At 40.0% G+C, this 20,706-nt stretch overlaps 1 protein-coding gene across 3 annotated transcripts in view; it reads left to right on the top strand.

The window, feature by feature from the left end:
• The window catches only part of frmd4ba (FERM domain containing 4Ba), a 51,231-nt gene continuing 30,525 nt past the window's right edge, over positions 1-20,706 (top strand). Inside the window, exon 1 of one of the 3 annotated variants that reach the window (XM_037975098.1) lies at positions 1-210. Coding sequence is in view for 1 of the 3 variants with exons in the window: in XM_017435837.3 (XP_017291326.1) it covers positions 19,805-19,966 (162 nt within the window). In the remaining 2 variants the exon portion in view is untranslated. Of the gene's footprint in view, positions 211-19,789; positions 19,967-20,706 lie in introns of those variants that run through there. The other 2 variants (XM_037975097.1, XM_017435837.3) reach the window with 2 other exon arrangements.

Here is a 20,706-nt window from a genome sequence, read left to right as displayed (position 1 = left end):
CTGTCTCTGTCTCTGTCTCTGTCTCCCTGTCGGACTCTGTTTGGTCTCCCCGTTTCCGCCTCCGATGAGCTCCGCCGGAGCGCCTCTTCGCCCGCAGCCAGCAGCCGTCATGTTCCGGAGGAGAGCCGAGGGTTTTTGTGTGTGAGTGACCGCCCGGCGCCGGCTGGCAAGACAATAAAAGTGCGATCAGATCACAACAAAAGACAGAAGGTGAGAGTCGCTTTCGTACCCAGCTGCTTTTTCTGTCCGCTTTAACACTAAACAAAAAAGAAAAGACTGCTGATCGCCTTCCAGGTAGCCAGGTGTTTTCTTTTGTTGTCTTCCCTCTTTATGCTGCACACTTTGCTCATATTTGTCTTCTTTTAAAACGCCATTTAAAAAGTCTGTAGCTTAAAATAAATAACTTAAAAAGAAAATAAAAATACCATAAGTGTGATTATAGATCCCATAAAGTAAAGCCTGCAAGTCACCTGACTGCTGCTGGCTGAGTGTCAGCCAGGTGTTGACATGTCAACACAAGTGTCTCTCTGACCCATTAGAAAGGTGTGTTGGAGTTACTCAGAAATATGGTTTAAGGCAGTGGAGTGGCGTGGTGCAGCCGTCAGCAGCACAGGTTTTTACCCTGCTGTGGTCAGCTGCTGGCTCTCCTCTGTGTGAATATCCTGTTTCCTGGACAAAACAAACAATAGATAGGGAGGCATGTGATATCCTGTACGGGTCTTGTGTCACCTCGGACTCATGTGTTGCTGGGTTTGGCACACACACACACACACACACACACACTAAAAAAACAACAAAAAAAATTACTTTTGAGCCACTGCTCGAAATATAAATAGGAGCTGATTTAGTCTGGTACAGTGAGAAGGTGCCTGCTTGTGCCCTTCATTCGTCAGAAGCCCAGCAGCAGGAAGTGTGTGAAAGATCCAGAACAAAGGCACCAGGACTGCTTTGTTTAGGTGACTATATTGAATTTGTGTTTCACAACAGCAACATGTGCCTCCCTTTCTCTGCCGGACGCAGGCGGCGCTGCATTTGTGTTTTGGCCTTAGTCTGGGATGTTCCTCTGCTTTCAGAGCGCTCAGCATTTGTGATTCAGTCGAGCTAGAAGGGAATATTCCAGTGCCGCTGCTCAGTCCGCCACACAGGACTCATCTGCCAGTCAGGGAGCCTTTATCCACGAGGGCGTCCAGGAAAGTGTAAACGGGACGACAACGTGAGCGGTGTGACCTGAGCTGAAGGCGTGTTCCCACCTCTCCTCAAAGCCCTGTTTGTAGTGTGAGAAGTTGTTCGTCAGCATTTTTCATGCTGATGTGATGTGGCTTTCCCACACCGTGTCATTATGACTCTCTCTGCACAGATTAGTGCCAGGGAGGCTATCTGATGAAGTTGCCCTGCTGGTTTGTGCAGCTCAGCACTTGCATTGCTGTTCAGGCCAGACTGGTTATGTATGGAAATGTCCTTTTTCCCAGAAAGACCAAACTCCGACAGAGTCTGTTACAATAGATGCAAATCTAAAGACCCCAGTGAGCTATTGTATTTAACACTTTTTGTTTTAGCATTATAAAACACATCAGAATAATGTTCATAGGAGCTTTGAAATGTCGGTACTGCAGGTGTTTTAAAAAGAAAAATTCCTGTCATACAGAACATATTTTTGCTGGTAATTTAGTTTCAATGGGAGTCTGCCTGTGTTTATGTAGCTGTTTGTATGTTCATTTGTTTGTAGTGTTAGCAAAATGTCTCCTCAACCAGTGGATGGAGTTCATTAAAACTCACAATCCGTAATCACTGGATGAACATCTACAACTAATTAACTTTTGGAGTCAACCCAATTCAAGATGGCCACCACAGCCTTCTGACCTCAGCAAACACAAAAATGGCTGAAACTCAGTCAATTTTACAGATATTTTGCTAAAATTTGATGCTTTACTAGTTGAGTATTACCCCCAACATATACTTCAAGCACTAAACATTATGCAATATCTTTGCTTAAAACTTAGCATTAATTGCTGGTATCAACCTTGTCTGTCTGTTGGCAAAATATCTCATGAACCACTGAATGAATTTTAATGAAACATTCAGAATGTAATCAATGGATGTACATCTACAACTGATTAACTTTCATACTTACTCATATTCAAGATGGCCACCACAGCTAATTGACATTAGCCAACACAATGTTCATAACTTTGCAACTCAGTCAGTTTTACGGATAGTGAGCTAAATTTTGTAGTAGTAGCTGAGGGTCGACCTCATCTGTGCACTACTGCATCTCGCAGGCTCTCACAATATCCCATCAGGATATTAATATCAATGATAGCGACACAAAATGATTTAAGGACAATTTTAACACAGAAGGAGCTTTTAATTCTTGACTTTTTTTTTACAATACCATAATTTTTACTAAATCTGGGAGCTTACTTTATAACAGAAGACATCAATCATTTTAATGAATTTAACTTGATCGGCAGAAACTGGACAGCGGTTACTGCTACATACTAAACTACAGTTAGCTAAAGCTAAAATGGAAAAATTAGGCTTTTTTCTTTTTTTGCAAAGCAACAATTGCTCGTTGCCTCAGTGTATTTTAGGAATACTCATGAACTTTTGTACAAAAAATACAAAAGAGTTAGTTTAAGGCACATTAGTGCTACAACCTCCTTGATAAATGGAAATGCATATATTATAGCTAAAGTAAACTTATCACTTAAGAGGATAGTCTGGTCATATTTGACGGGATGACTATCAAATAGTTTTTAATAGTATCCTTATCAGTCGTGACGTCAATCATAGAGCACAAAGGATGGAGAAAAGAGCAGAAGCCTTCATCCTGGCTAGGCTAATGGCTAGCCAAACAAGGGCCTCTTTTTTTTTTTTAACAGTTTTTCAGGTTTAATATTGGCTAATCTGTGTCATTTTTGAGAAAGAAATGTAATAGTCTGGAAAAAACAAATACAATAAAAACAGGCCTTCGTTTAGCTATTCATCTTGAACAACGGCGATCCTAACAAGAAGAATTTCTATTTTGATGAATAAGTATTACTGAGAATGAATGGAAACAAAATGACTGCTGGTGTTTGGAACTAGAGAAATGTTGTAAACCTGGCCTTTCAGGCTTGTTGCTTGAGGCCTAATTCAGAGTCAGACACCAGAGTGTTTGTGGGTCACCAGTAATCTATAGGACTAACAGTTTAAATCAATCCAGGTCCTCGCATATAGGCAAACAGCTGAGTGGAGTCTGCTTAAACAATGAAACAATTATGTTTGAAATGTTTTCACAGTAAAGCTCTCGTTGCATTTCTGTTTGCTGTAAATGCCGTCAGTTCCTTGGGTGATTTCTGTGGCACGATCACTGCAAACTTGACTCGCTGTCGTCAAAGTTATGTCAACAGGAATCAGTTCCTCACTGGCCGTAAAGAAGCTCAGCAGTAAACCGACACTACTTTTTTTTCTTGTTTCACGTCTGCTTTGTCCTCTCAGACAGGACATCCTGATTTGAACAAAGAGTCTGGACTTTAGTTTCACAAAACACTGAGCACGGTGAACATTTTCAGATTCATTATGTGTTTTAAACCTTGCAGATTTGGTACAAGGGAATTACCTCATCTAGTGAGAAGAAATTACTTTTGCTTTTGTATTTCTGAGGGATTTGGCTATTTCATGTGTGGCTGAAGTTAATATTAGCTCGAATCAAATCAGCACGAATTGCTTTGCCCTAATTTGAGCTAACTCGGTTCTACATGGTCTCAGTGGTTTTCCAAATAACAGAGTGCTGCCTCAATGTGGACAGGTGCAGCGACTCAAAACGTACCACCAATGGGTAAAGAAGTAAAATAAAGTCAAAAAACACTAACTTTTCTCTGCTACAGTTTTCAAAAATGCCATTTCCGAGTTGAGACCACCTTCCCTCTGGCGGTCAGGGCCCATAAATTGAGTCCATTTGGTCTAGCTCCGTCTGAATGCTGTCATCAGCCAAAAAGCACTGAATCGTCTGCACTTCCTCATAGTACCACAGTGTTGGTTTACGTGTTGCCTTTTTAATGGATATATTATAGATTTTTTTTTCTTAAGTAAATAACAAAAACGAATGCTGCAGTTGCAAGGTTTTAAAAATGGTGGGTTTCTTCTGAAGGAGACACTCTCATAATGGACATCACTCTCTGACCAATCCATGGCCTGCAGCCTGCAGCCTGCAGCCTGCTAACGTCAAATCTTCAGCTCGGCTTGGCTCGCTTAGATAGAACCTCAGCAGAATACATTCTAAGAATCGAGCTGAACGCAGTTAGGACCAACCAGTGGAAAGACTCTGAGTAGGGCTGAGTTGAGCCCATGGAAAAGGCCTGTTGATCCTCTGTGTTCCTTTGGCTGCTTAAATCCTATCAAAATACAGAAGAAAACACAAGAACCAGCTATGTGAAGTGACTCTTTGATGGCTGGAAACTCCTCTGGGATGTTTTTTTTTTTTTTTTTTTGATAAAAGAGAATACATTAAATCAAGCTAAAATAGATTTAAGAAAAGATTTTTTCCAGTTTGCAGACCTAATTATCCCAAAACGCAGCAGTCAGCCAACCTCACTATGTATGCATTTCACAGTAGACATTTTAAAGGTTACTCATGTGCATCAGCAGCTATTGACCCAAGATCTTCAGAGTAAAAGCCCTGTGTCTCAGGGGAATGTTACCAGGATATAAATCACATTTTTACCAGGGGGTGGTATTTCCCTGTGCAAAGACCTTTACACATTATCTGAAGCCACTGGTTAGTAATTTATTATCATTTACATGTCGTAGAAACAATTGTTTTCACTAGACAACTAAAATCTGTCAGAATTAGAATAAACCCAAATAAAACATCTTTTTTATCAGCTTTTTTATTTGAAATATTATTATTTCTGTGCTAACATGTCACCCTTTTTTCTGCAATTTAAAACCACTGGTTGGTAAATGTCATGTTTCTGACAGCAAATTGCAATGAAAGGTTCAGTGGAAATTAGATTACTAGAAGAACTAATAATTACTCTTGTTTTCTAAAAATTATGTTACATTTTCTACTCCTATCAATCTGTAAATTCATCACAGTAACTCAATACTTTTAATAGCTGAATCTTGACTGATGCTGACATTGCCAGTAAAATGTCATTGGCCACTTTTACCCTTTTTTTCTATTCATCCATCCATCCATCCATCCATCCATCCATCCATCCATCCATCCATCCATCCATCCATCCATCCATCCATCCGTGTCCTATAGCCACCTGATCCTGTTCAGGGTTGCTTGGATCTGGGGCCTATCTCCAGCGGTCAGACAGAGATCTAAGGACACTTTAGTGTGTTCTTGGACTGTGGAAGGAAAATTGAGCCTTTGGAGAAAACCCTTGTATGCACAGGGAGAACGTAACAGAAAGGCCCCAGCCAGGAGTCAAATGTTGCCTCAAAGCACAAGACCTTTGTGCTTTGAGGCAACATTACTAACCTCTGTTTTACTGCGTGGCACAGGCAACCTACAGTATTTTATTTATTTTTAGTGAAATCCAGTCTATCTGCTAGCACAAACAAAAGCTTTATTACTCCTGCCAAGGAGGTTACATGGTTGGTTTGGGTTACTTTCAGTTTATTTACTCAAAAAGATATTGATGGTGGTGCTTAAAAAATTGCACACAGATGGGACATGGCCCAACCTGGAAGAAAATAATTTTTGATATTGATCTGGATCCAGCACTTTTTTAAATCAGTCTTCTAGTCTCAGCTTACTGTTATTGAACATTCAGTGGTTAACATAAAGTAGCTCCAGTAATCAGTTAGCACTATAAGTTGAGGATCAGTCTCATCTACAAACATACCGAATTCTAGCTCAATATCTGTAAAATTGGCTGACTTAAAACCATTTTTTGTGTTTGCTAAGATGGTTTTCTTGTGGCAACCATCTTGAATCTGGTTGACCTCAAAAGTTAATCAGCTGTAGATGCACATCCAGTGATTACCTTCTGATTTCTTTTTTTAAAATACATCAGTTGATTCATGAGATATAACAGTACAGACAAACAAAGACACATGCACACGCAGAGACACGGGCAAAATAATTACTGCTCCACCTTCGGTGGTGGGCGATAATAAAACTAATTTATGATTAAATAGATAATTGTGGAACTATAAAATGACATAAAGCCTATTGTTGTCAATACTGGCAGTAAAACAGTCAGTACATTATTCTACTGTGAACTGTGCAGGTTAGACATACGTCTGATTCCAGATCCAAGCGATGGAGCCCTTCTCCTCTGCTGGGTTCACTCGTTACCTCAGGCTGAGCTTGAACCTAACACATCTGTGCACTTTTAGACTCCAAAGTATGCCTATATGTATGCCTATCTCCTCCACCTCCTCGTTTGAGGGCTCTCTCGGACTGCTATATAATTGCTGTGAGGATGAGAACACGAAAATAACAACAAAACAAAGCCCTCCACCGCTGCTCTCTTTCTGTCTGTGATGCTGTTGACTTGCCTGAGAGGTTTTGGAGAGGTGGAGGAGAAGTGGTCACTGCCACTGCTTGTACACCTTCCTCCATTTATCCACCTGTCTGTTGTGATCACTCTGAGTTCTCCTCCTAAATACACACATCGCACACTGTGCTAGAGACGGTGTGCTTAAAAGCTTGATTGTAATGATCAGAATGAGACTCCCCACTCAGCGAATGTGTGTAAGGTAAATGAGAGGAGCGAGAGGGATGGGTTTTTATGTTGTGTGTGTGTGTGTGGGGGGGGGACTGGGCCTAAGCTACTATTATTACCCTCTCAGGCTCAAAACGAGGTTCATGGTCTTGAGTCTGGAAAAATCAACGGTGTTTCCGCAGCAGACATACCCTGCAGGCTCATATCCACGGTGATCAATAGTGCTCAGCTCGTAAAACCCCATGTGGATGTTTCACACATTTACTGCCAGAAGGGATGATACATGAAAATTCAGATTTCTCTGAATATGCTCTGAGTCTGGCAACCACCCACGTCATTTTCATCTTGAGTAGTTGTGCTATATATTTATTTTTATTTTTTACATTCCTATGTTTTTCCTATATTTATAGGTTATTTCTTCTGTGCAATATCAGTAGGTTACAGGTTATTCACCCACTATTAACTGAGACTTTTAATTGAGTTCATAGTTGACCACACTTGGACTGATTGTGACACATACTCACCAGTTCATACACGATAGCAGCTCATAGCTCCTATCACCAGCGGTTCAGAGAGACAGAAATCATCCAGCTGCTGTCACCTTCATTATTGGAACTTATTGGGTGTACAGGAGCAGGAAGGTGTGTGAAGTCATTATCGCTTGCCCTGTGGACCAAAACAGAGCACCCTGCTGCTCTGCTCAGAAAGGCCAGACTGAACTCCCTGACATAAACACTGGTCTGAGTGTTAGTTAAACCACAAGGAAAAAACATGAGATTGGTGAAGAAAAGAAACCGTGTCAGAGGTAACGCTGTATTTCAAGAAATGAACCCTCTTCCATTCTGGATTTTCAGCCTGTTCTTTTTTTAAAGCTTTTGTTCTTTTTATTCAGTGTTTGAATGTGTGGATGAATGGGTGAATGATTATAGTGTGAAGCGCTTTGGGGTCCTTGGACTTGATAAAGCACTGTACAAGTGCAAGCCATTTACCATTTAAATTTGAGTTTGAAATTGACGGTGCACAAAGATGCAGCAAGTGCTTCGGCTTCAGGGAAAAGTACATGTTTCAGTTTACATATGCTAAGAGCTGTTTCTGGCAATAAAGAGGAACTGTTTGAGGAAGAGTTTACACTTTATGTTACAAAGGAGGTGCTATGCAGTAGTGGCTCTCAAACTTTTTATAACATCACTTGAAAAATAAACTCTTCAAGTGCCACCTATTGTGACAAACATTGCAAACAGTAGTATAAGCTTACAAACTATATTTATACCTGACATAAATGATTAAACTGGTTAAATCCCTAACCCTGTTTGAAAGGTACAGTTTAAGTTGTGATGCATTAAGTGCTGAGAACCTCACCACAAACATGGTGGTCTTGGCTCTTCCTCTACCTCATGACAACTAAATACAAATTTGAGATAGTTTGAATCAAATTTTTTCTCCCTGATTTTCACCTTTTGTTGCTCACAGGTCCCGCACTCTGTCTTCACTGGTTCTACTTTAGGAGCCACTAACATATCGGTGAACTATCGCCCACTCATTATTTGAAATGGGCTCCCAAAATGTTCTCCTCTGCGTTTTTGTTTTGAGTAGTTTCAGTTTGGAGCCAAGGTCATAATTAGCTTGAACCACTTATTTTATTGGCAATCTCTGCTTTTTAGCGTTCTATCACAGTTCAGTTTATGACACTTAATTACCTTGTAATTTAACTTGTAAATATTTGATGCCTAAATTTCTTCTGAGTACCCTTAGGACAGAAACCTGCTTTATTTTTGCTTTCAGCGTCCACTCTGATGTGTCGTAAATACTGCCATCTGTATCTGTTCGCTAAGGTCTGCCTGTCATGGCGAGGGGAGACAGAGGCGATCCCAGAACGCAAGATCATCTTTAAAAGGAAACTAGTTTATTAATTTAAACAAACAGATTAATCCAAACAAAGGAACAGGGCATGGCAAGGTAGGGCAAGGAGCAGAACAAGAAACACAACAATGATCCAGCGGGGTGATGGAGAAAATGACCAGGTTTTAAACACAGGGGATGATTATGGGTAGTGGGCACAGGTGAGTGATTACAATAACTGACAGGTGAAGATGGACGTGGCAGACAATCAGGGGCAAACAGAAGGGAAGTGAATACTGACTGAGGCACAGGGAACAAGGCACAAACAAGGAAACAAGTGCAACATAAATCCAAAAGAAAACAAAAACAAAACCCAATCTTTACACTGCCAGCCCCCTTGGTGAACAAGCATCTGCTGCCCAGTTTTTTGTGATTATGTTGCTCGTGCGTGTTGCATACAGACCTCTTTCACCAAAGATACAACAGTCAAACAAGACCACTGGTCAAACCACGAGAAGAAGAAAAGCAACACGAACGCTTGTTTAGTGGAAATACTGTTGAAGGAGTTGAATGTATCACTCAGGGACCACAAGAACACAAAAACTATGTCAAACAGACACAGACAGAAAAGACAGTTAACAAATAGGCACATCATCCCCACCTTTGGTTGTAATGAAGACTAGACCCCTGAGTGCAATGTTTTGATTCTGCTGAAATATGAACACAAGAGTGTGCACTCGCAAACAAGTTACCTACATGGACTCACAAAAGCATGAACAACTACGTTTCCGACTTTAGAGGAATCCTGAATACCACCAGTGGTACTTGTACCATGACTATACAACAAACTGCTGAGAAGGCAGCTAGTGAGCCAGGAGAGGACACACAGAAAACAATGTTCTAGGACAGTGATTACCAATTTTTTCTCTAGAGCCCCCTTTCTTGGACTGACAAAAAAGAACCCCCTCATTAACATGTTCTAGAAGATGTTAATGGCGCAAATGCAGGATCAAGACATGACTTAAAGCTAAACAGCACAGACTTACATGACCATTGACTTTTCTCATCAATGTCCACTTCTTGGGTGGAGTACATACATCTGCAGTTGCACAAGCAGCATGAAATGGGAGACTTGTGTTGTTTTATTGACTGAAACCTGGCTTCATAGCAGTATCTTTGACTCAGTAATCCAGCTGGAAGGACTTACAACGTTTTGTATAAACAGAGGTCGAACTTGAGTGTCCTGGATCTGGAAGTGGTGAGAAATATCAGAAACTCAGATGAGTTTCCTGGGCTTCCTGTTGTTACAAGTCGTTCAATTTATGAACATTCTGAAAAATGTTGCTCATTTAAAATCAAGAACAGCCAGAATGTGCAACAACTTCAATCCTCGGGCCACAAGGCTTCTAAATTTCTAACACCAAACTGATCTGGACAAGACTGACGACCTGCTCAGGGTGTAAAATGTCTCTCACCTAATGATCACTGGAGATAGCCATCAGCTGCCTATTATCCCAAACAGGAACAAGCTGATTAAAAAGAATGAATGGATGGATGATCCAAACAAGCAAAAGTCAGTTTTATTTCATTAACTTCAGTGTTTCTGTTTACAATATTGTTTCAGTCTTGTGCATGTTTGTCACATTTACAGAGGCATTCGAAGCGAGCACTTTTTCTGTCAGTAACACGACCCTCTTCAGCCACAGTGAGCCATCATCAGCCTGAGATAAATGATGTCACAATGTTGTTTGGTGTTACAGTAAACTGGACTGGAAAGCTGATATGGAGGCTGTGGTCAGGGAGCAGTAACAGGTGTCAAGCGCACTTGGAGAACAGATGATACCCAGTTTCCTCAGGGGAGGGTGGTGGTGGTCAGAACAAAGATGGATGTCAGAAGGGAACAACTTTTTTTTTTGCAAATGCAGTATTACAGAACTATGTAAAAGTTTGACTTTTTTATACTATTTATACTATTATACTATACTATTTTATACTATTATTATACTTATATAATATCAAATATTTTAAATCATTCTTGATCAATTGTTCTTCTGGCTTTCTGAGGGTCTTTCAAAGTATTTGCTTTTGGATTTAGGCTGATTTGGCACTTATTTTCTGTTTGGTCCTTGTATTGTGCCTAACCATGACAATATTCTTCAGTGTACTAAAACAAAATGAGGAAACTGAACAAGTAGAGAGCAAAAGAGGAAATGAACATCTGAACAGCTCTGAAAAAAAAACAGGATCATCAAAAACCTGAAACAGGACCTGAGAGATGCAGCATCCTTCAGCTGATCATCTACTGTACGCTCAGTATTACCTTTGGTATTCTTCATAGATTCAACTAAAGAAATGTGAACAAATTGTGTCTTTGTGACAGGCTGCTCGTAAAGAGCCTGAAGAATTTAAAATTGGTTCTTTGTTAAATCATGTTTTGTGTTGACACAACTCTGGGTAGATTCTTAGAAAATCTGACGAACCATTGACCTAGAACACTAAAAAAAATAAAAGAAAGTCTCACTGCTTGGAAGGAAAACATTTTAAAAAATGAGGAACAGCTGAAGACCTTTGCACAGTACTCTATTTAACTGTTTTTCAGACAAGTTTGGTGGTTAGAAATTAGAGATAAGCTGATCAAAAGGAAATAAATTAGGCAAGTGAAATGTGGACTATGCAAGCAATCCAAGTTTAATCAGTTTGTATGATGGGAGACATTTGCTTTGAAGACGTTTTAGAAATGTGGCAAGTTGCAGAATAATAAATAAAATAGCATCTTAATTGCAGCTAAGTTTTATAAAGCTGACAGCAAACCGACTGACTGTGAAAAGTATCCCTTCTGTTTTACTTCACTTATTTTATATTACATAGAATTAACAAGTTGTTCCATTAGTTCCCAATAAACAGTCACGTATTGAATAAACAGGAATTTTCTAATAATATTGATGAAACTAAAAGGGGTTAAAAATGTGTTTCCTCTGAAACTTTCCGTCCAGGTGGTTGAGGAGCTGAAATGAGGCATGCCTCAGTGATATTAATACCCCATTTAAATAGATCGTCATCTGAATACTGACAGCTTGAAATAACTTGACTGCTTATCGAAACAGGACCCATCAATAATTAGACTAAATTCAATAGAAATGGAAAAATAGAAATATTTTCTCTTACTGTGCAGTTACATACATTTTGCTTTTAAATCTACAATGTATTTAATACAACCTTATGATTGGAAGACACTTATGTTGCCATCAGGAGAAAGCAGAAAACAACACTGACGCGTCTGTCCTGCTTTGTTATCATCTCTTTCTGCTTCCGATTACTTTATGTAAGTCTTTTAATTCGTGCAGCTGCTAAATTGTTGATGCTTTTCACTTTCTTATTGCAAAGTTTTTCGGTCTGCCTTTTGTTGCGTGCAGGTGTTATAAAAGGAGCAGATCAGAGGCTTTCAGCTTAAAATGAATCACTCAGTGACTCCTGTTTGTTTCACAGATGGATATTATTCTGACTGAATTAAGGAGCTGGCAGCAGACAATCTCCAGTCTGACTTATTTGTGCTTGTGTAGATAGCCCCTTCTGGAACATTTCGATAAAACTGTCTGGGCTGCAGAGCATGTGCAAAACAAATTGGGAAACCTTTTTTGTCTTTACAGCAACTTTTTGAATATTTAAACAGAATGTAGTTTGTTTGCACATGGTGTGTTTTGCAACCTTTGGAATATTAAAAAAGCAATGAGGAATGTTCCCCAGCTTCAGTGTAGCAGCTGTTCAAAATGTCAATAAACCATAAATGTTCCGAGTTGGACTTTTTAGTGGCAGGAAAGCTGAAACAAATGTCCTTTTCTGAGCCTTTTTGCTCTACAAGCTTTATTTGACCTCCCGGTGAACTCACATTCCCTTTCCATCATGACTCTTTATGTTAGAGCTCCTACAACGGCAGAGTCTTGGGAGGATTTTAGCCCACAGCTTTTATATTCACACAGCAGGATGGAAGGGTTTGTTTAGCAGAATAGTGGCAGGTCTAGGGCAAGTATTCCAAAAAAAAATCACAAATCAAATCACTAATTATAAATAGTTTGTGAGGGAGTTTCCAAAATGTTTCAAAACAGTCTTAAGGGTTCTCAGTGTTCTTGCGTCACTCTCATGTCATGCAGGAGTCTCAAACTGGTCTTAAACTCTTCTCAGTTTAGTTTCCATGAATTCTAAAGCGCTACAGCTACATTTTGACACCTGCGTGAGAGCTCGACAGAAAACATCAGAGACTACAGCTCTGAATCTCCAGGTCTAAAAAGTACACAGATTATAAATGATTAAAAACTGGTAAAAATCTTCACATCTTCATTTCATCACGCCCATAGATGAAATCATAATGGTTGAGGCGGCTGCAAAGGTGGATACAAAGCGGGTCTAGGTGAGTACAATGTGGTGGAAATAGACAATGAATAATGCTCATGGCCTACAATACAGTTTTGCAGGGCCGCCTCCAAGAACCTCACAAACATAAAAAAAAAAATCTAAACAATTAACAGTAAAATAATACATGAAAATATTGTATTTAAACATTTAAATAGAAAAATACTTTAAAACCTAGCAACAAGACCTGTTTTTCTCCCTGAATAAAGGCCACAGGTCTAAGCTGAACAGAATTAATTATTTTGATGCATAAAGCCATTGTCACTACAATTTAGGGTCTCGAGAAGTTATATTTATTTATTTTTTTATAAATGTGCATTAAAAGAGAAGCCTTTCTGGGTGGGGTTTGCATGTTCTCCCTGTGCTCACGTAGGTTTACTCCAGGTACTCCGGTTTCCTCCCACAGACCAAAAACATGGATGTTAGGTTAATTGCTAACTCTAAAATTGTCCTTGTGTGAGTGAGAGAGTGAATGGTTGTTTGTCTTGTATCCCTGCAAACACGTGAAAATAGGCTCAAAATGCAGCTGCACGGTTTGCTGGTTGCTTGGTCACAAACACTTAAAATTTAGTGAGACTGCAACTGAAAATTGACAATTTTTCTACAATTTTGAGTTCCCAACTGGTCTCCCACCCTAAGTCAGAAAGTGAAAGAAATGTGAGACAACTCTGAGTGATTGACAACCTATGAAACTGAACTGTGACTGAATAGAGACAACAGTGAGATCTGAAGATTACATGCACCAGCAGCAAGAAGACATGCTGCATCATGCTCCTTATCCAGTAGCTTCTACACTTCTTCTCTGAGATCCATATCACTTGATGTCTTATGACAAAATGGTTGCTGGATAGAGGAGAAGACCTGTATTTATGTGGTCCAGATTTGTCACACAGAACTATCACAGCATCGTTGCATGATATTGTTGCAATTGTCAAGTGGCAGTTACAAGTGTCAAAAATTTGCACACTACTACTCACCGGCAGTATTGCCCAAAAACTGGCTTTTTTGAACAGCTTTTTGAAAGTAACGGGTCTGCAAAATCCGGATCCCTTCAAAGAGCCATAAATCCCATCTCTAGTGTTGCCCAAATGCTGCTGGAAGTTTGGGTAACATTCTTACAACAATCGTAGATGTGGGAATTTGCCTTGATTCCAAGTGAAAAGATTCACATTTTCTCGCAGTGTTGTGTCTCCAACTTGTGGCCAGCACTTGCATCCCAGTGAGTTACTGACTTCAGGCCGTTTTGGTTCAGAGTGGAGTCTGTCTGCACCACACAGATTATGTGGTGTGTTTGTGCTGTACACTGGTTAAAAATGTGCACCATCCAGCTCTCGACATCTGTTGATGTCTCACACAGACATGTGGTATGTAGCCAGATAAGTGATGTGATTACATGTTTAGTAAATTGGATTGAGCGTGATAAGCTGGAGCGTCTCAGATCTGCAGATAGAGTCAATTGCCACAGATATGATCACTCCCTCAGTCCAAAAACATGCATGTTTAGGCTGCTTTCAGGCCCAGGCCTCCCTTGAAAAAGAGATCTGTGATCTCAATAGGATTTGCCTGGTTAAATAAAGGTGAATAAATAAAATGAATGGCCATGGCTTCACTAATCATAGGCCGTGACTGCAACTTGGATTTAGCCTCTTCTGAGAGGCTAAAAAATAAAATGAACTTTTTAAAATGCCCATGCTTTATAAATTTCTATTATTTTTGACAAAAAACATTTAGAAAACAAAACAATTGTCTAATTAACCACTTATTGATGAATGTTGTATTTTAAGAGGATCACTTTATTTTTTTTTCTGTGTGTGTAGTTGTACTGTTTACATGACAGTTCTGGTTTTGTTTTTTATATCTTTTTTATTGGCCTAAAGCCTTCTTTTCATTTGTTGATGTATCCCCCCCTCCTTTCATTTTTTCCCTCCCCTGATCTACATTCTTTTTCAATTTCCTTTGAGATTCACACTGTGGTCATTCATATTTTCCATCACTCAGATGTGATATTAAAATCTTCTGACAGAGGCTTTTATGCGTCTTCAAAGACGTCTTTTAGCTAATCTGGACACCCGCGGTCCCTTGGGGCAACATTTTGTAACGTCAGACAGTGTGGGCCTGTTGTCTGACACCGTGGCCTCTGTCCCGCTGTGCTCCTCCCCCCTGCTTTGACCTCCTCCTCTTCGTAGCATCTGGGTTATACACACACATGGTTTGTGATGGCCTCTGGCCTCCAGTGTGCCCCAAAGCGCCATCCCATGCAGCAAAAGGAGCTGCTCCCAGATGCCCCCCACAACACCAGCAACAAGCCGATAAGTGGATGGTGGCAGCCTTAAGCCTGCAGTTTATTTTTTCCCCCCTGCTTGGGCACACAAAGCCAAACTCGACTATACTGCTGTTTTTTTTTAAAAAAAAAGCTCCTCGGTGAGCCTGTGCGTTTATCAAAAGGCGCTTGATCACATGTTGTTAATTGGCTGTAATTAAAATGTCTTGCAGTTTCTTAAGCAGATGCGGTGACAAATCCAATCAAGACACACAAAGGAAACCTCTCACTGACTGGCTTCCATATTGGCTCACTTGCCACATCTTTATGCTCTGGGGTGAATATATTTAAAATAAAAATGGTTTTCATTTGTTGGTTTTTTAGACAAAAATTGTAATTAGGAAATGAAACACAAAGTATGAACAGTGTTTTATTTTCAGGATGCCAAAACATAAATCATGGACAGTAGAAGCTGTTTAGAATAGAGGAAGGACTCTGTGTATGACCAGAGATGGCCTTCATACATGTTTTATGAACCTAATCTATTCATCTATGATATATGAGTACTAATTGTCCTCCTAACGGGTATCATAGTCTCGGACAGCTGTGCTCCATTTCCAACTACAAGTGACAGTGAAGAAGCACGGTAAGTGTGCAGCCATGCTGCTGGGAGGTATTCTACGTGGAAACAAGCCAGGCTCGTGTGTTTGCCTCACAATCCAGAATGTTGTCTATTCAGCGAGTCAGCTGCAGTCTCAGTATGTGGCATATAGCTCGTCAGCTGCAGATCCGTGTGGATGACAGCTGTCTCCCCCCAAACCCCCACTCCTTAGCCCTTTAACTCTCCTACATTCACTGGGAGACATTCCCCTATTTAGGCTATTAATCAGCCACTTACTGTACAAGGCAACTGCCATCTAATGTTGAAATGAGCCTGGGGAGGAGAACCTGTGATGATCTTGGCAGCGCAGTTGCCTGAGTCCTGCCCTGCCTTGTATTCCCAACAGAACCAGGCCCAGCAGCACTGAACTTCAGAGGCTGAACTGTGACAGCCTGCCTGACTGTGCCTCCATTAAACTTCCAGCTTCAGAATCACAGGTGTGGAAGAAAAGAGATGACACTGGCATCAAGATAATGGGAAAAGCCTCCAGACAGAATAAATTACCACACAATTTGCACACAGGGGCAATCGCGTGGCGCTCAGTTCCCCCATCTGCTGGCTCTGCGGCGGTAGTGTAGTGTAAGAAAAATCTCAATACGAGCGCAACGTCTTCACAACAATTGATTGTAAACCGCTTGAAGAGGGGGCGGGGATAACAACAGCTTGAGAAGAATGAGCCTTTAAGTGAGCGGAGTCTTGTGTGTAGCGCATGACTTGGTTGTTGCCACTGGAGTGACAGCAGAGAGTGACCACAGGGTGAGGTCATGGTGCTGAGGGCTCCAGGCACCAAGAGCTGCAGCCTTGTGCAACCAGGTACGAAGGCCTCGGATGTCTGTAAGAACATATTACATGTAGAAGGTGGACTTAAGAGAAAAAAAAAAACTTAACAATAATGTAGTTGTACAGTCATGGGGAAATGAACACACACCATCTTTTGATTTGAGGGTTTCACATATTAGGGTGTGAAAAAAAAAAGAATTGTTTTTTTTACAAGATTCTAAAATTATTCAAGTCTATACCTCAAGTAAGCAAAGAAAAACTAAACAAAACATTATTTATTAAACTAAAATGAAACCAAAATGGTGCGTGTGAAAAACTAACTCCATCCCATGACTCAGCAGCTTGCAGGACCCCCTTTGGCAACAATAACAGTCTCTCTCATCATTTTAGAAGATTTTTAGCCCACTCCTTTTTACAACATTGCCTCAGTTGCTTTAGCATTGCTTCGGTTTATTGATTGGTTTGTAAAGATTAATTTCTGCACAGCTCTCTTCGGGTCCTGTAACAGCATTTCAGTCAGATTAAGGTCTGGACTTTGGATCATTGCAACACCCTGATTTGTTTTCAGCCATTATTTTGTAGATTTCTTGCTATTCGTTGCATGACCCAGTTTGATCCAATCTTTAGCTGATGGACAGGAGTTAATTGTTATCTCAATGACTGGTGTTCAGGTCCTATATAGCCTTGTGAAATCTATATCTATATAAAATTTTTTGTTTTATTTTTTTTCTATTTGGATTTTTCTGAATTCCATGATTTCCAACTGCTTGTATTACTTATTTAACTTAGACCTTGCTAACCAGCACATTTGTTTTTTGTTTGTCTATATAAATTTTTTGTTCTATTTTCTCTTTCATTTTTATTGTTTGTCTTTATATCATGTTTTTATTGCTTTATTCACAGCATGAACCAAAGTATTCATAGCACATCAATAACATTTCAATAATTTCATCTAAAAGTAAATCAGAAATTTAGCAAAATACTGACAAATTTGAACAAAAATACCACCAAAAGTGCTTCAATTCAACAAAACATTCATTGCTTTATTTGTGTGCCTAAAATCTGCCTGCAAGTCATTTTCATAAATAAAAAAAACAACTTTTAAGTCTTTTTTAGAAAATAAAGTTCCTCACATGTGAGTTTCATATGAGAGTAAAGAAACGATCCATTGTGTAAAATAAAGCTCTTTTACATAATTATATAGTGTAAATCTACCGTCCCGTAATTGTGTTGACTTGAATTGTGCTGATAATGATCAGGACATCTTTTATAACTGTTGTTTTGTTGACAACTTAGTTTTTTCACTGGAAAAAGCTGGATGGCTTTTAGCTACTTTAACAGAGGACAAACAGGCTTCGACTAAGACTACAGTTATGTTTTGGAAAATGCTTCTCCTAAAACAGATTTAGCTTTATTATTCTTATCTAGAGGTATATTATATTCCACACATACAGCTATGAAGTCTTTAATAAAGCCTTTAATAAACTCACATCTCACTCCTGTCAGCGTGTTTTCATGCGTGGCTACAGCTAGCTTCCTTTCTTTCTGTTTTGATGTGACTCTTTGATAGTTCGAGTCATTGTCTCATTTTCTTGTCATTTCAACTGTCTTAAATGTTTTCAACTTGTGAACGATCTTTCTCTCTGTAGAACGATGGACTACAAATAGTTTGGAAATGACCTTTAACCCTTCCCAGATCAATGGGCAGCAACAACTGCTTCTCTCAGGTCATTGCTGACGTTGTTCCCCCTTGGCATTGTGTTGACACACACCTGTACGCTCCGGAGCAGCAAACTAACAAAACTGCTGGTTTTATAGAGGTACTCAAACTGATGATGATCAGTTAATCAACATATTTGACCTGGCTGATATGTTCACTCTTAAATTCTTTGGAAGCAGCAAGCAACTTGAGTTTAGATTAAAATAATTTTCGAACCTGAGAAAGACCGGATTATTTTTATTACTGTATATCTTTATATATAAACACTTAAAATTAAAAGAAGGTTGATTTTTCTCTTTCCCACGACTGTATATTGTTGTGATCATTGAAAACAAACTTCACCTCATTGTATTTCAATGAATGGTGGGTTTCTATGGTTGTGTTTATTGTTTGCATGTGTCGTTGAGGGACTGATCTCTTTCCAAATGTTTTCCATCAAAGCAGAAACTTTTCCACGTCTTCTCAAAAGTCATTGATTATGATGAATATGGTGTCCCAAATTCTGCCATGTTTTTAGAATTACTTTTGAGTTAAAAGAAAAAAAAAAAAGAAGTCAAGAAAACACCAATTTGTCCCAGTTGACTGGATGCTTAAACTCTCCCACATGGACACTGAGATCCATTTAAAGATTCTTTTTTTTCTCTGTATTGTTTTTTCTCAGTATTCTTTTGAGTCGTTCAGCTGAATCAGGTGTTCAGCTCATGTGCAACATTTGCTTATAAACTGCAGCTGTGCAAAGGAAGGCACCCGTCTGTGAGGCACAGGCGCTTTTCCTCAACCTTTTTCAACATCAAAGCTTCTCTGCGTGGTCTTTACCCGTGCAGGCGGTTTCCCTTGATTTTGCCGTGTCAGTTCTATCTGCTGGTCCAAACAAATCCAATTATTTTTAGGACTTTTCCAGAAAACAATGGGTGGGAATGTCTGGTCTCTTCAGGAAATTGCTCCCACATCCCAGACAAAATGACGGACTGTTCCCACACCCTTTTTCACTCCATAAAAGAATAGTACATGTTTAAATAAGATAGGAAAATGTGAAATTTTCTCATTTGTCTTGGAAACCTTTCAACACTGTGAACCGCGAAGCTTAGAGGTTTGTTTGTGTCTGTATACATGTGTGTTTTTGTGGAGTGGAGACGGAGCCTCTGCAGCAGGGGCCTCATGGTTCTGCTCTGCCCTCCCCTGTACTCTGAGGCAGCGTTTTGGACTGGGGCCCAGGACCGAGCCTGAGGCACACCGCTCCTCGGCTCCAGCCTCTCCGGAGCGCCGACTCTCACTAACATTATTACATCAGCCTGGGAGACATAGAGGACCAGTGTGTGTGTGTGTGTGCTGGATCTTAGGTGCTCCTCTCAGCTTTTTGCTCTGGAGCAAAACAAAGTGGCCTGCAGATCAGCTCTCCTTCTTGGTCTGAAAGCATGAGGCGTCATTGTTTGAGGTAGAAACGGTCCGGCAGAGAGGAGCACTTGTCAGCCATGGCTTTGAGCATCATACGTGGAATGGAAGACCTGGTGGCATCGGGCAGCCAGCTCGTCTGGAGCATGGCTCATGAGACACTCAGGAGGCTGTACAATCGTGGGCTGATGCCATGCCGGCGCTTCCTGGAATCCTGGTTCAAGATAGGAAAATGCTACCAGGTATTTCAACTTTTAGATCAATGACAGCAATAATCATTTCTGGAACACGTTCCGTATCGCACGTTTAAAGGTTTCTGTCTGAACTACTGTTCCTTTGGCTCGACTTTCCTCTGAATTGGCACTTTTTCCTCATCTGGCTCATTATCGAACGCCATGTTTATTGCAAGGAGATGCAGGCTGCCTCTTGATGAGCCACAAAACATGATTTTTAACAAGGGTCCCTTGCCCTGCACATATGGCAGCCATTTAAAACGCAGCAGGAGCAGCCGTTTGATCTCATTGACTCGTTAAAGAGGGAAACTTTTAAAGCTGTTTTTGATACGTGCTGTTGCTGAACCACCTGAATGCTTTTTGAGTCAACCTGAGAACTCTCAGGTTGACTCATAAAGCCAACCTGGTTTCTGTTTTGCTTTTTTCTTGTTAAGAAACCACCATTATTTAGCGAGACAAATTTCCTTTTATAACATATTTTTAAAAACTCATAGCTGCTTGTGTTTAAATGTGTTTTCATCAATAAACAAAATGAACAGATCAGCCAAAACTAGATAAGCCGTCAATAAGTGGAAGCATTATTTTTGCCCATCATACATTTAATTTAAGTACTTTTGTTATATTCAGCCATTTATATTGTTTGTTTCAGTCAATATGATAATTTCACCACTCTTCCCTTGGGTTTAGAAAAATCTACAAAAATCAAATATCAAAACATCTGTCTTGATGGGGAATAGTGGGCTGAAACT

The sequence above is a fragment of the Kryptolebias marmoratus genome, linkage group LG4 (assembly GCF_001649575.2).
Source record: "Kryptolebias marmoratus isolate JLee-2015 linkage group LG4, ASM164957v2, whole genome shotgun sequence".
Taxonomy (NCBI): Eukaryota; Metazoa; Chordata; class Actinopteri; order Cyprinodontiformes; family Rivulidae; genus Kryptolebias; species Kryptolebias marmoratus.
This window is presented reverse-complemented; position numbering and strand designations above follow the sequence as displayed.